At 33.3% G+C, this 16,464-nt stretch overlaps 1 protein-coding gene across 1 annotated transcript in view; it reads left to right on the top strand.

The window, feature by feature from the left end:
* TRHDE (thyrotropin releasing hormone degrading enzyme) overlaps positions 1–16,464 on the top strand; it is a 356,245-nt gene that overhangs the window by 278,959 nt on the left and 60,822 nt on the right. Inside the window, exons 10-12 of the mRNA XM_057742781.1 lie at positions 428–516; positions 6,812–6,945; positions 7,047–7,102. Coding sequence (XP_057598764.1) covers positions 428–516; positions 6,812–6,945; positions 7,047–7,102 — 279 coding nt within the window. The remainder of the gene's footprint in view (positions 1–427; positions 517–6,811; positions 6,946–7,046; positions 7,103–16,464) is intronic.

The following is a 16,464-nucleotide window of genomic DNA, read 5'->3' as shown; positions in this document are numbered from 1 at the left end:
GAAGAATAGTTAGACAAGTAATAGAGGAGGATGTTGAAATGTAAATGGGTGAAACCAGTGAAATGTGCATTAATCTAATATAGAATCAATTAGAAGTTATTTTAAGATTTTAATCAATATATGGCTCAGATTTATAGATTTTAGGTACTTTTTATTCCTCATGTAAAGTACAACTCTTTTTTGCAAGATAAATTGTTTTGTTGGTAGTCCTCCTTTTGCATTGAAATTGAAACTCTTAGAGGCCAAGTCTGCTTAGTGACATTGAAAAAGTGAATTCATCTTCTTGGCTTATTACTTACATTTCTGACTGGGGAGTTTTTAAAATTCTCCTAAAGAGAATGATAAAAATCACATAGAAGGTGCATAGAAAATGGTGTTTGTTTGTAATGACCATTTTTATTCCTAAAGTTTCTCTTTTATTTTGCAGTTACCTGTGGCAGGTTCCATTAACTCTTGTGGTAGGCAATAGAAGCCATGTGTCTTCAGAAGCAATTATTTGGGTGTCTAACAAATCAGGTAAAAAATATATTCTCCCCTGAGGAACTATTTGGTTTTAGATAATCGTTTCTCAACTTAACCTCTGGTATCAGCTATTGTAAAAATGTGAATAAAGACAAATTAGAGCATATAGAGGAATTACATCTATAAAGTTAAGTATAATATAGTTTCTACATAGTCTAACTTCAGTGAGATATAATTATTAAATTTATTTGTGTCTGATGGTAAAGAGAAAATTTAAAACTAAGTACTTAAAACTAAGTACTGTTTTAAAAACTGTATCATTTTATAATACCAAATGTAATTAAATTATAATCATAACTCCCAATAGAACAGTGCCAGTTACTGAAACACAGGCCACATTTTTTAATCCATTTTCCAGCTTTCTTCTTTTTACCAGACTGGCTCTTTAAAGAATGGGTAAGACACTATTCTCCGTAGAATTAGATAATTACAGGGCCAGAAGGGAAAGGCCTTGCTAGGTCATCAAACCATCCCTTAGGTGGGGTCAACTATCAAGGAGCAGAGAAAGATGAGATTCTATTCTGTTTCTAAATATCTTCAAATAAGATAGTGACCTATTTCAATTCACTGTCAGAAAGCTATTTCTTGAATCCAATCTAAATCCTCATGCTAGAGTGTGAAACAGGTCTCTTTTATTTCTGTTTTCCATTGAATTGAAGAAAAGGCCAATTATCATTTTTTATGTAACATTTCATTTAGATTTAAATGGTCAAGCTTGTCCATATTTTGTTTTTCTTACTCCTTTCTCACATCCTGCTAATTTATGTTTTCTTGCTATTTTGTAAGTATAATTTTAAACAGCCACAAATCTTTTTTTGAAGTAAGGTGAAGCATAAATAAATAACAAAAATATTGTTTCTTCCCCTCAGTCGTACTATTATTAGGGAGATGTAAATGCTCAAAATATATGCATACATACATACAAGGAAAAGGTCTTACAGCTGAATCTAATCTGCTTACCAGAAATATAAGCACTTGTTTTTCTGGTTGAATTTTTATTCAAATTTTCATGTTATTGTATTTGTAACACATCATCACATATTATGAAAATATGTGCTTTCATTTATATATGTTGTGTATGAAACATTCATGTTATGTAGTGAAGCATTGAAATGCTTACTTTAAAATGTATTGGTGTTTCTGCTTTTAAGTCGCGTACTATAATCTAGTCTTTTCATTTCTTCGAATTAGTTTTTATACCATGATTCTGAATTCATACTTATTGTATTGTCTTTATACTACTCTTTTACCTTCATGTAGTTGTTTTATTTATCTACATAATTTATTACGAAATGATGAGTGAGAGCAGTGAGTTGCTATTTTAATGATTCAGTGTTTAGAATGAAGTCATCGCTCCATAGGATTGCTACAAACACGAAATAGAAAGTTTTCAGAAATAAAGTAAAACATTTCTCATTGGAAGGTAGAATGGAAATGGGAACTTAAAAGAGTGCAAAGATACTGATCAAATGTCAGGATCAGCCCCAACTTTCACTTTTAAATTGTGCAAGGGTTCAGGGCAAGTCTGATTCTTCTTGAATACTTTTCCCAGGTCCGTCTCCTCTAACTCCCTAGCTAGTTCTGTGCTGTTATTCATGGTATTTGCTTATTCCACACAGAGTATCTAGAATAGTACCATGGCTTTCCTTTTTTTTTTCTTTGTTTTTACTGAAGTTTGTTTGATTTACGATGTTATATCGGTTTCGGGTGTACAGCATAGTAATTCAACATTTTTGCAGATTATACTTCATTTTAGGTTATTACTATCATGGCTTTTCTTGACCAATGGTCACAGGTTGTTGTATTTGAAAGATTGCTTTTATTTACAGTCTTTTATTATTAATCAGGAGTAATAACAACATGATATTTCAAACAGTATGTTTGCCTAAAACGTCCCCTGTAGTAATGCGTTTGGTAGTTACACACAGCTGCATAGTTTGTGCAGTGCGTAATTCTGGGAGATGATATTTATGTGGACTATGATATTATGTGCACACTCCCTCACCCCAAAGTTGTATAGTGTGCAAACTACAAAATGCAATGCGTCATATTCCAGTAAATCATAGCAGAGTCTTCTGGGTGATAAAACATTGTCTCCGTTGAAATGTTGAGGCTTTTGTATGCAATGTCCATACCTAGTAAATGTTTCTTAAAAACTTTATGAATACATAAATCTGGAAGAATTTTCCAAGTGGGACCTAAAAAAAAGGCAACCTTCCTATTTTCCCTGTTTAGTCTCGTTCTAAATGTGTTTAGTTCTGTCTTGAACTCCTTCATCCTGATGACAAATAGAAAATTGACACCAGGCAAGGATTAGGAAAAAAAAAAGATTGTTAAATTTGTCTTCTTTTTGGTCTCCTTTTTTTTTTTTTTCCAAAATGTAGTCAACTAATAGTAGTAAAAAGTGTTTCTTCATAGAAACAGTAAGAAAATATTCTGATCAATTCTTATCAACATGTGTAAAAAATTCCACCTTTTAATTATAACAATTAGGTCAATGTTTTTATAATTTTTCATTATCAGCAATGTCAGTTTGATGTCACATGATGCTTAAGGTCAAGTCATTGGTGAACAATATAAAGTATGAATTTTATTTGAATCATTATATGCTCTTGACACTTCAATTTTTTTGTTGTGTCAGTTGATTATCTAATTAATTCCAAGTTAAGGCACAGATCATTTTAGGCTAAAAATAGTTTTAAAACAAAATTTTAAATTATTGAAAGTACGGAAAAGGATTTGTCTCTTTTGTTTTTATCATGAAAATGCTGAGAATGCAGACATTCATATATGTAGTAGCCTGCATGTTGCCTGGCTACCACAATTAATGTGCAATGGAAGGGAATAAATTTAGTGCCAAATGTTAGGAAAGAAAAGATTTAAAATAAAAGGGAAATTGATGCTGAAAATTAGAAGTAAACATTAAAAATGGCATAATGCTATAATACTTTCCTTAAATATTGACTCATATGAAACTCACAAGCCTTTAAATTATTTTTTTTTATCCCCGCTTTACAAATGAGAAAATTAAGACTTGGGAGATAACTTGCCCAGACTGTTTTAGGAACTTGATTTTTTTCCCTAAATTTATTTATAACACACACACACACACACACACACACACACATGATTTTAATACTTTGGAAGGTTACTTTGCAGATCTGTCAGTTTCAACACTTTGCCATTGGATACACAGGCATGGTTCTCTATAATCTCTACAGACATTATCTAATCTGATTCTCACAAGAGTCCAGTGAAAAAACCATTATATGTTATTATACCTGAATTTGTTTCACATTGTTACCCTGGTTCACTTTTTTATTTGTTTTAAATTCTGATTGTTCTGCAGCCAGCCAACAATGAATAGAAAGATCTGATCTCTTTTCTCTTTTTATTCCAAAAGAAAGGATAAAATATAACAATATAAAATATTATAAAATGCCAACTCCTCTGTGCCTTGGTATAATCTAAGTATTTTGCTATTTTGGATATGTTCTAAATATAAATTTAAATTGTTATTACTAACACTTGAAATATAACTTCCATGCTTTTTATTATGGTACTCACCACATACTGTACCTCATTAGGCTATTGGAAAGGATCTCTTTAAAATGCATTGCTTGCTGTTAGTTAATTTGAAGAACATTTTAGAGATATAATTAAGTTGAACGAAAGAGATATTTAAAAATCTATTACAAGATCTTCCAGGGACTCATTTCTCCAAAGATTTCATTTATAACAAAGATGTAAAAACATTCCTGAACAGTAATAAGCTTCAGGTTTTAGTTATTAATTTAATAATATAATATTTAAAAACAATAGATGTCTGCCTTTCTTCTTCTTAGCCTATATAGAAGGTATAGGGATTATTTTTCAATTTTAATTAGTCTCTATTCTACCTATACATTGTTGAATTCAAAAATTCAAAAAGCTAGAACCAAGTGCATCACATGAAGTTGTTATGCCATCTATCTAAAACATCAGGAAGAAGTAACTTTAAAAAACAGATTTAATATCATAGAAATCCATGACCATTTCAAAATTGTAAAAGGTTTAATCATGTGTTCATATATTAAACCTAATGCTTTAATATTGTAATTTCTTCAAAGAATAATCACTTCTTAGATGAAAATGATTAAACTTGCTCTTAAACCAAGTGAATTCAATAACAGTTTAAATATGTTTTGTTATAAAAATCTTCTCACTCCTGAAGACAGAGTTAGGGTTACTCAAGAGAAGCAATGTTCTCAATATTTCAATCAATTTTTCTTCAGTGAATTCAGACGTGATTAACTAAAATATCTCTTTATAAGGACTAGTTTTTTAAATGCCATTTCTTAGATTATTTCTTTTTATTTTTACATCTGTAAAATTGGGTGACATTTTAAAGCTTCACAGAAATTGTGTGGTTAAACATTAAATTTTGAAAAATATGCATCTACAAAGTATCAGAAACTTGGGAAGCTATAAATATTTTAGAGCAATATCTGACAGATTTATTTGCCTAAGTACCACAGATTAAGCTGGGTAAAACGCAAACTAAGAAAATTATCCCCTTCTGCCATTGAATCATAGAATTTGAAGGGGCCTTAAATGCCATTACTTGACCTAATAGGTTATAGGTAAGAAAACTGAGAACGAAAGACAGTCAGTGGCCTAAGTTCAAACATATATACATAGGAGAATTGCTACAAGAATACAGTTTTCCTATTCCTTTTATATTTCTTGTTTCCCATGTTATTTTCCCCTTTTGCAAATCAATATAAGAATATGAAAATGCATGCAGTATCATATTACAATAAAAGTGTTATACCACCTTGTATCAATAGAGTATGCTTGGTAAAAAGGGCATGGAAGTCAGGAGACCTGAGATGCAATCTTGGACAATTCCATTAACCTGTCTGAGCCATCTGTTCTAACACATGCTACTAATAAAGTTGTCAAGAAGTTGAAATGCTACTTGAAACATTAAAGATTAGATCTTTATATTTAGTATACATTTATGTTTAAGTATTTTTTACTGTATTTCTGAATGTTGATAATGTGTAACATGCATTGGATACATTAGCCCACCCCAACTTCTTTTTTTTTTTATTTTATTTTATTTTATTTTATTTTATTTTATTTATTTATTGGCTGTGTTGGGTCTTCGTTGCTGCACACGGGCTTTCTCTAGTTGCTGAGAGTGGGGGCTACTCTTCATTGTTGTGCACGGGCTCCTCATTGCAGTGGCTTCTCTTGTGGAGCACAGGCTCTAGGCAGGTGGGCTTCAATAGTTGCGGCACATGGGCTCAATAGTTGTGGCTCACAGGCTCTAGAGCACAGGCTCAATAGTTGTGGTGCACGGGCTTAGTTGCTCCGTGGCATGTGGAATCTTCCCAGAGCAGGCCTTGAACCCGTGTCCCCTGAATTGGCAGGCGGATTTTTAACCACTGCGCCACCTAGGAAGTCCCATTATGCAACTTCTATGAAGCATGAGTCCTGAGGGCATCAGCAACAAAATGATTAGAATTGTAAACTATGGTTCTGGGAAGTCAATAAGGGCTGCCATTAAAAGTGAATGAGTTCTCTGTCTGTATCACATTTGAAGGGGTTAAATATGTAAGTTATAAGATTGCTTTTACTGGCTTCCTTTAATTGAATTAACCAGTGAACTTAAGTTACCATTTTCCAAAGTGATTCCAATAAGCAGAATTTATTATCTTGGTTCTAATTATATGTAGAAATATTAGAGTCTTAAACAAATGAGGTTCCTTTTCCCAACATTATTGATGATGCTGGAAAGTCTGTTATTTATTAGCACATCCAAGAAAGAACCAGGAAAAGGGTAAGAAATAACAGTGAGTTTCAAATAAATGAACCCTATTATTTTAATCACTTTCTTACTGAATAAAATAAGTAGAATATGTACCTGAAGTCTTTTCTTTTATTCTAGCCACAGATACATAAACAATCCACCTGGAAGCCACATGAATACAGTTGTAGATTTCTTGGTTATATTTATCTTGAGAAGGAAAATTATATATACATAATAGGGTTTTATCAAGAACAAAAATGTTAATTATATAAGAAAACAATTGAGTAATAAGGAGTAAGCTACTAAAGGTTTTCTAGCAAATTCTAGCTATAGTGGTCAATTGATGAAAGAGTGGATTTCAATTAGGTATTTAGGAGGGTGTCCTCTTTTAATTATTGGGACTGTGATATCTGGTATTAAGAAAACATACTTCAATCTATTTTAACCCTTAAAATTGAAAATCTCTCTTACCCCCTAAAATGCTGTTTTCAGAACACCACAGAATAACTTCTTTGGACAAAGGGAGCTGGTTGCTGGGAAACATCAATCAAACTGGCTATTTTAGAGTCAACTATGATTTAAGGAATTGGAGATTATTAATTGATCAGTTAATCAGGAACCATGAGGTAACTGGATTTACTCATCAAAGGTCAGTTTTGACATCTGGACATTTGCTGTTTTAATCCTAAGTGATTCCATTTTTGTTTGTTTTTGGTTGACCTCGTAGGTTCTCTCTGTCAGTAACCGAGCAGGTTTGATCGACGATGCCTTCAGCCTAGCCAGGTATGTTTTCCTATGGATCTCCACAATAAAACTAATGCTCTTAAGACTTCCTCTACTGAGTTAAATAGTATATATGTTTTGAATAAGAAATCTTTTAAAAATAATTTCTATCTCACATCTTTTGTGTTTGATATGAATTATAATCAGTGTGCCAAACTCTTGATCAATAGTAGCCATGGGGTATTTCTGAGTCAGGAGAAGCTTGATTTTTTTTTTTTTGCTGCAAGTTCAATTTAACACTTGAGATTAATAATCTCTTTCAATTTCATTAATGAACTCTACAAAATGACCATTGTGCCATATTTAATTTTTGATGGAGTGTACCTTCAAGCATCAGCAATTTTTTTCCTGACATGTACTAGTATATCTTTTTTTAATGTATTTTTGAATGTGATTCATTATGAAAAGCTTGTGCTGCAAGACAGAAATAAATATTCTACTGGGCAAAGCTGTTCTGAACAAAATATATATCAATCTTGTAGCAGAAGTTATAGTACTAGTTATAGTAATACGTGTTATTTTTATAGATTTATAATGTTAAAAATCAGTTATTGCTTTGCATAGTCATTAAATAGTGATTCCTTTAAAATAATGTTGATCATAAACCCAAGCTATTTTACTCAATTTTGAGAGTAAGTAGTAAAATAAACTCAGTCCTTTTAATATTTTGTATTGTTCACATCCAAGTATAGTTTTAATTTTAATAATCTGATATTATTGGGCAAAAATTTAGAAATGATAGAGGTGGAGGAAAGCCTGACGAGATAGTCATACGTGGAGATAAAGATTAAGTAAGATATGAAGACTTTGAAGAAAGTATTAGATATAACAGGAGGATTATTTGACATAGAAGTTTAGAGAGTGCAGAAAACCAACAAGAGAGTGTCCTTAATGTAACATTGCCCTGAGAGAGAAGCAGGCAAATGAGAACGGTGTTAAGAGTTCCACAAGGAAAGGTTAGGAAACTAGAAGAGAACTAATATTACCAGTTAATTAAACGCTTGTTTCCAGACACTGTTCTGTTTTACATGTAGTAATTTGTATAATTCTCACAACTACCTTATGAGATAAGTAGATCTGTATTATTATTATTATTCCCATTATATAGGTGAGGAAACTGCGGCTCAGAGCTTCAATATGTATGCAGTAATAAGAGAGCAGATAATGTGGGAAGGTTGAGGGGATTTGAAGCAGTGGTTTATATGAATCCTTGTGGTGAGAAATCCTATAATGGTGAGAAAGCAAGTGAATTGTGATACCTAAAGAGAGAGTGCAGATGGAAATTGAAAGGAAGGGATCTTTGACTCATCTGCATTAAATGATAGAAGTTATTTTTTAATGAAATATTTAATTTTAGTAGATAAATTATTTTTTTTTCAAAAATTAAATTCCTTGACTAAGACAGAACATTGCTTCCAATAACAATTTAGGAAGCCTTAAAAGTGTGAAGTAAACAATTTTATTATCTTTTATACAAATTTACAGGGGAAATATGCAAATCTCCTTGAATATGTATTAAAATTTGTTCTATTGATCACAAGATAATTTTCCTATTAGCACAGAAATAAATACAAAATTAGATGTATTCTGCATTTACTTGGAAACACCCTGCAGTTACTTGGAGTTAAGTGTTATTCATACTTCAGTGTATTCTAGTAAATGTTTCAGAGTTTTGCTACCAACCTATATCTGCCTTCTTTCAGTTTCTGAACATATTGTGCTCCTTTTGGCTTCTTTATAGATAACAAATAGAAGAGTTGCAAAAGGTTTATCAATAGGTATGTTCCAGGTACTATACTGAGGCTCTTATGGATGACTTTGTTCAGCCTTCTCAGTATACCCATGGAGTGGGTGTGGGTACTGCAGCCATGTTATAGCTGAAACGTGGAGGTTGAGAAGTGTGAAGTCTCTCAGTTAAGGGTGCACCGGTGTTAAGTGAGGGGTGGGGGGTGACATTCAGTTCCAAACAGTAGCACAGCAGTTCCTATGACCTCAGGTCAGGGTAACTTTGCCCATTATATGAAATTCCTTTCCATTTCCCATGTCTGTTGGGAATGTTACTATTCACCTAAAAAAAAAATTTTTTCACTTACACCACCTTACCTGAAACCTGTCTGTCCTCCCCAGCAAGAATAAGGTGACATCCTATGGACCTGTACTTTAGCAGTTGTCACCTTGTAGTTCAACTACTTTTCTGGGTCCCTGTGATTTTTGGGTGATCTTGAGGGTAAGGCTTTGTCTCATCCTGGTATTACTACTGCCTAACAATCTTTGGTACAGGATTATACCAATATACATTTGTTGAATAAATTGCTGATAAATTATTAATTATTCAAACTATAAACTTTCATGCGCACTGTTTTTTGTGCAATTAAGTGCACATATTCTAGGTATTTTTATGGTTGTTTTTTAAATATATAAAAACCACATGAATGCATTCTAGTTGTACTGATTAAAATAAGATAGATCATATGAAAATTTTCTTTTACTCCTTCTGTGATCTCCCATAACTTTTACCCTCCTCACTGGTAAAATTATTAATACTTGAATTATATAAATCCAGCCATTTAAAAAGCATTTGCATATGGTTTAACTTTTTTTTACATGAACAGAAATACATTCTGTTCTCTGACTCATTTATAAAAATAAGTCTAAAGAGCTTTATTCCATTGTTTCTAAATTTTCATTATTATAATCAAGACTGCACTGAGTGTCCTTGAACAGTCTTTTGTGATACATATATATATTTTTATAGGATTGATTCTTGAAAGTAGAATTTTGGGTGTAAGAGTATAAAATTTTGATGAATATTGCAAATTGTGTTCCAGAGGGTTTCCCAGTAGAACCCTCCATCAACCATACACGAGAGGGCCTGATGTCCTCAAACCCTTCATGATGATAGTGTATACAGCTTTTACATTTTTGACAGTATGGCAGCAAAAATCATTTTTTTGAAGTTGTTACAGAACTAAAATTAACTTGTGCATCTTTTCATATATATCTGCCATGTGTATTTTGTTTTCCTCTGTGAACTGTTAGCCGGTTAAAAGAAAAACAAAAGCCTAATAGAAGATGAGTAGGTATTTTTCCTATATATTTTGGATTTTTTTGGATTTTAATCCTTTTTGCAGAAAACAATGTTTTACAGTATTTTCTCTCAACACTGTCTTTTTTTTTCTTCCCACTTTGTGGGGTATTTCATCATCTCAAAGGCTTTTAATTTATATGTTAAGTCTTTCCTTTTGTAGCTTTCTGTTTCTCAGGTTCTGACTTCCATAGAAGCCCTTCTCTATATGAATGTTTTGAAAATATTTTTTATTTGAAAGCTATTTTGTTTTTATATCTATCTCTCCACCCTTCCTTCCTAAATAGTTTTTATGTATAGAATGGAAGAGTGGTCTAATTTTCTTTAACATTAATACATTTATAACCAATTATTTAATCCTAGTTGTTTAAAAGGACTTTCTTATTCATAGATTTGAAATGGTATCTTTATCTTAATGCAAATGCTTATATTTTAGAGAATTGATTCAGTTCTGTTTAACTGGTCTCGGTTCTTTTTGGCACTAGTAATATGTTGCTCTGATTAGTTTAGCTTTATAGTATGTTGTGGTTGAAAACATATTCTCTTGTTCTTGTTCAAAATCTTAAGTGTTTTCTCTTAAGTATAGATTTTAAAATCAGTTTGACAAAGCCCATTAAAAATCCTGCTGCAGTTATGACAATATGCATTGGATTTATATGTTAATTTTCAAAGAATTAACATCTTTTTAAATGAGAACTTTCCAATACCGAAACATTTTATTTCTTCCCATCTATTTAGGTTCCTAAGTCAAGCTCTATAGCTTTATTTACATTGGTTCTGGTAATGTCATATTATTTCCTTGTTTTTATGGTATACGCTTCAGTAGGAAATGGCACTGCTTCTGCACTTAGATGTTCTAATTTTCATTACTTTTGTATAAGGAATTAATCAATTGCCTTGCAAATGTCATTGTGTTATGACTTGAACTTTGAAATAAGTAACTAAATGCTTTGATATTTTTTGTTGGATGTTCATGTTTGCTGTTGGTTTTTGTTTCAATGAAGCATTGCTAGATTGGGAGATATTAAAATGAACAAGACGTATTTCTTGTTTTCAGTGAATTCATGGTCTAGCAAGGACTACACTGTAGGCAATTAACTATATTCAGTATGTCAATATGATGATCAAAATATTATGAAAGTGTTATAATGTAAAGAATTAATGTGGTCTAGAAAGATTATAGAGGACGTCATATAGGAAGTAACATCAGAAGAATGAAAGTTGGCTATGGAAATCCACTAAAGTTTTTTTTTTTTAATTTTATTTATTTATTTATTATTTTTTGGGGGGTACACCAAGTTCAATCATCTGTTTTTATACACATATCCCCATATTCCCTCCCTCTCTTGACTCCCCCCCACCCCCCCCGAGTCCCCCCCACCCTCCCCATCCCAGTCCTCTAAGGCATCGTCCATCCTCGAGTTGAACTCCCTTTGTTATACAACAACTTCCCACTGGCTATCTATTTTACAGTTGGTAGTATATATATGTCTGTGCTACTCTCTCGCTTCGTCTCAGCTTCCCCTTCACCCCCGCCCCCTCCCAAACCTCGAGTTCTCCAGTCCATTCTCTGCACCTGCGTCCTTGTTCTTGTCACTGAGTTCATCAGTACCATTTTTTGATTCCGTATATGTGAGTTAGCATACAATATTTGTCTTTCTCTTTCTGACTTACTTCACTCTGTATGACAGACTGTAGGTCTATCCACCGCATTACATATAGCTCCATCTCATCCCTTTTTATAGCTGAGTAATATTCCATTGTATATATATGCCACATCTTCTTTATCCATTCATTTGTTGATGGGCATTTCGGTTGCTTCCATGTCCTGGCTATTGTAAATAGTGCTGCAATAAACATTATGGTACATGTTTCTTTTGGGATTATGGTTTTCTTTGGGTATATGCCCAGGAGTGGGATTACTGGATCATATGGTAGTTCTATTTGTAGTTTTTTAAGGAACCTCCAAATTGTTTTCCACAGTGGCTGTACCCATTCCCACCAACAGTGCAGGAGAGTTCCCTTTTCTCCACACCCTCTCCAACATTTGTTGTTTCCAGATTTTGTGATGATGGCCATTCTGATTGGTGTGAGGTGATACCTCATTGTGGCTTTGACTTGCATTTCTCTGATGATTAGTGATATTGAGCATCTTTTCATGTGTTTGTTGGCCATCTGTATGTCTTTGGAGAAGTGTCTATTTAGGTCTTCCGCCCATTTGTGGATTGGGTTATTTGCTTTTTTGGTATTAAGCTTCATGAGCTGCTTGTATATTTTGGAGGTTAATGCTTTGTCCGTTGTTTCATAGGCAACTATTTTTTTCCCATTCTGAGGGCTGCCTTTTAGTCTTGTTTATAGTTTCTTTCGCTGTGCAAAAGCTTTTAAGTTTCATGAGATCCCATTTGTTTATTCTTGATTTTATTTCCATGATTCTAGGAGGTGGGTCCAAAAGGATCTTGCTTTGATGGATGTCATAGAGTGTTCTGCCTATGTTTTCCTCTAGGAGTTTTATAGTGTCTGGCCTTACATGTAGGTCTTTAATCCATTTGGAGTTTATTTTTGTGGATGGTATTAAGAAGTGTTCTAATTTCATTCTTTTACATGTTGCTGTCCAGTTTTCCCAGCACCACTTATTGAAGAGGCTGTCTTTTTTCCATTGTATACTCGTGCCTCCTTTGTCAAAGATAAGGTGCCCATATGTGTTTGGGCTTACTTCTGAGTTCTCTATTCTATTCCATTGATCGTCCTTTCTATTTTTGTGCCAGTACCATACTGTCTTGATCACTATGGCCTTGTAGTATAGTTTGAAGTCAGGAAGTCAGATTCCACCAACTCCATTTTTCCTTCTCAAGATTGCTTTGGCTATTTGGAATCTTTTGCGTTTCCATACAAATCGTAAGATTTCTTGCTCTAGTTCTGTGAAAAATGCCATTGGTAATTTGATCGGGATTGCATTGAATCTGTAAATTGCTTTGGGTAGTACAGTCATTTTCACGATGTTGATTCTTCCAATCCAGGAACATGGTATGTCCCTCCATCTGTTTGTGTCATCTTTGATTTCTTTCATCAATGTCTTAAAGTTTTCTGCATACAGATCTTTTGCCTCCTTAGGCAGGTTTATTCCTAGGTATTTGATTCTTTTGGTTGCAATGGTGAATGGGAGAATTTCCTTCATTTCTCTTTCTGCTCTTCCGTTGTTAGTGTATAGGAATGCAAGAGATTTCTGTGCATTAATTTTGTATCCTGCTACTTTACTAAACTCATCAATTAGTGCTAGCAGTTTTCTGGTAGAGTCTTTTGGGTTTTCTATATATAATATCATGTCATCTGCAAAGAGTGACAATTTTACTTCTTCTTTTCCAATGTGGATTCCTTTGATTTCTTTTTCTTCTCTGATTGCTGTGGCTAAAACTTCCAAAACTATGTTGAATAATAATGGTGAGAGTGGACACCCTTGTCTTGTTCCTGTTCTTAGAGGGAATTCTTCCAGTTTTTCCCTATTGAGAACGATGTTGGCTTTTGGTTTCTCATATATGGCTTTTATTATGTTGAGGTAATTTCCTTCTATGCCCATTTTCTGGAGAGCTTTTATCATAAATGGATGTTGAACTTTGTCAAAAGCTTTTTCTGCATCTATTGAGATGATCATATGGTTTTTATCCTTCAAGTTGTTAATATGATGTATCACGTTATTGATTTGCGTATATTGAAGAATCCTTGCATCCCAGGGATAAACCCCACTTGATCATGGTGTATGATTTTTTTAATGTGCTGTTGCAGTCTGTTAGCTAGTATTTTGTTGAGGATTTTTGCATCTATATTCATCAGTGATATTGGTCTGTAATTTTCTTTTTCTGTGACATCTTTGCCTGGTTTTGGTATCAGGGTGATGGTAGCCTCGTAGAATGAGTTTGAGAGTGTTCTGCCTTCTGCGATATTTTGGAAGAGTTTGAGAAGGATAGGTGTTAGCTCTTCTCGAAATGTTTGATAGAATTCGCCTGTGAACCCATCTGGTCCTGGGCTTTTGTGTGTTGGGAGATTTTTAATCACTGCCTCAATTTCCGTACTTGTGATTGGTCTGTTCATGGTTTCTATTTCTTCCTGGTTCAGTCTTGGAAGACTGTATTTTTCTAAGAATTTATTCATTTCATCCAGGTTATCCAATTGATTGGCATATAGTTGCTTGTAGTAGTCTCTCATGATCTTTTGTATTTCTGTGGTGTCCGTTGTTACTTCTCCTTTTTCATTTCTAATTCTGTTGATTTGCATCTTCTCCCTTTTTTTCTTGATGAGTCTGGCTAATGGTTTATCAATTTTGTTAATCTTCTCAGAGAACCAGCTTTTAGTTTTATTAATTTTTGCTATGGCTTCCTTCCTTTCTTTTTCATTTGTTTCTGCTCTGATCTTTATGATTTCTTTCCTTCTGCTCACTTTGGGGTTTCTTTGTTCTTCTTTCTCTAATTGTTTTAGGTGTAAGGTTAGGTTGTTTATTCGATAATTTTCTTGTTTCTTAAGGTAGGAGTATATTGCTATAAACTTCCCTCTTAGAATTGCTTTTGCTGCGTCCCATAGATTTTGGGTTGTTGTGTTTTCGTTGTTGTTTGTTTCTAGATATTTTTTGATTTCCTCTTTGATTTCTTTAGTGATTTCTTGGTTGTTTAAGAGTGAATTGTTTAGCCTCCATGTGTTTGTATTTTTTGCAGTTTTTTTCTTGTAATTGATATCTAGTCTCATGGCATTGTGGTCTGAGAAGATGCTTGGTATGATTTCAATTTTCTTGAATTTGCCAAGGTTTGATTTGTGACCCAAGATGTGATCTATCCTGGAAAATGTTCCATGTGCACTTGAGAAGAAAGTGTAGTCTGTCGTTTTTGGATGGAATGTCCCACTAAAATTTTAAAAGTAATAAAATGAGAGCAGGAAAAAGTGTAAACCAGAAGATGGATGTAGGGCAAGAGAACTGTTACCACAGTGGTGCTCATGCAACAAACTGATTAAAAAATAGATTTGAGAAGGAGTGGAATTGACAGCTAGATCATGTAAGAGCTCTTATTGAAGTTATTTATTAGCTTTATGTATGATAGAGACGGGAAATTTAGAAGATATGCCATAAGAAGTATAATAACCACAGGATTTGGGTATTTAAAGTCATTAACATGCTCTGAATATGATTTTTAAAAGCTATAGAAGTGTGTATCACTGGATTGTGGACCTATGTGGTATTTTATTTGAAAATAGTCAACATACATGAAAATTGCTTGGAATATTTGTTCACATCCAAAGGAGATAAATAACCATCATCATCATCATCATCACCACCCTTGCCCTGGGCAGTTACTGCACTGATTTATTTATTTAGTCACCAGTTTTCCAGAAAATTCAATTATGTATTGTAGAACACATGCCAGATTATTGCATTATTAATGTCATAACATATATTTTTAGCCTGCATAGCATTTTTTAAAAAATTCTGTTATAGGCTATTCCATTAAGAGCCCAAACACCTAAAAAAGCCTTAACTAGGGCAGAATCTTACAACTTAATGTGCAAATTTTGTTGAGAAATAACAGTTATCACTTTTAAAATATTAGTGTTTTATTAACAGTAAGCACAAGGACCTGTACCTGGAGATTATGAATGTCACACTTAGAAGTGCTCTAAGTACTGGTGAGCGGTCATCAGTAGTACTTAATACATTTTTGAAGACTGTATAAGTTAAAAATTAATAAATACATTTTTATCAACTTGTTTCTGAGTTTATAAATCTGAGATATGTTAGGAAAACTAGAAATTCAGTCCATGAGCCGGTGAAAATGTAATGACTCATGAAGAATCAGATTCTGCGAATACCCCAGACCTACCCTCATGCGTTGTGTTTGTTTCTGGGCCCTAGTTTCAGCACTGGTAGCAGCATTGTTAAAACTGCCTTAACAGTATATGCAAACTGAGTGGTAGTAATCTGCTCCTTGTGAGACTTCCTCTATCATAGTTTTAATTAAGAAGTTCTGAGTCTTCTGGATGGTTCTCCTGTACCTTGTTTAAAGTTTTTCCTGCCAAACGTGTTCATTATTTCTTTGCACATTGCAGAAAATAGGAGCATTACGTACCTAAAAAGTGACTTCATCTTGAACTGGGCTAGATGAAGGGTAGATTTTCCTACATTGATGGCTGGATGTTTAAATTGTAATGTGTTGACCTTTTGTAGGGGACGTTGAGAAGGAATGACTTAGAAACCTTTTATGAGAAATACCTTGACAGACTGGACATTTTGTCCTGA

This window comes from Hippopotamus amphibius, chromosome 7, assembly GCF_030028045.1.
Source record: "Hippopotamus amphibius kiboko isolate mHipAmp2 chromosome 7, mHipAmp2.hap2, whole genome shotgun sequence".
In the NCBI taxonomy this organism is placed as follows: domain Eukaryota; kingdom Metazoa; phylum Chordata; class Mammalia; order Artiodactyla; family Hippopotamidae; genus Hippopotamus; species Hippopotamus amphibius.
Note: the sequence above shows the minus strand (reverse complement) of the source record. Positions and strands in the feature narration are given on the sequence as shown.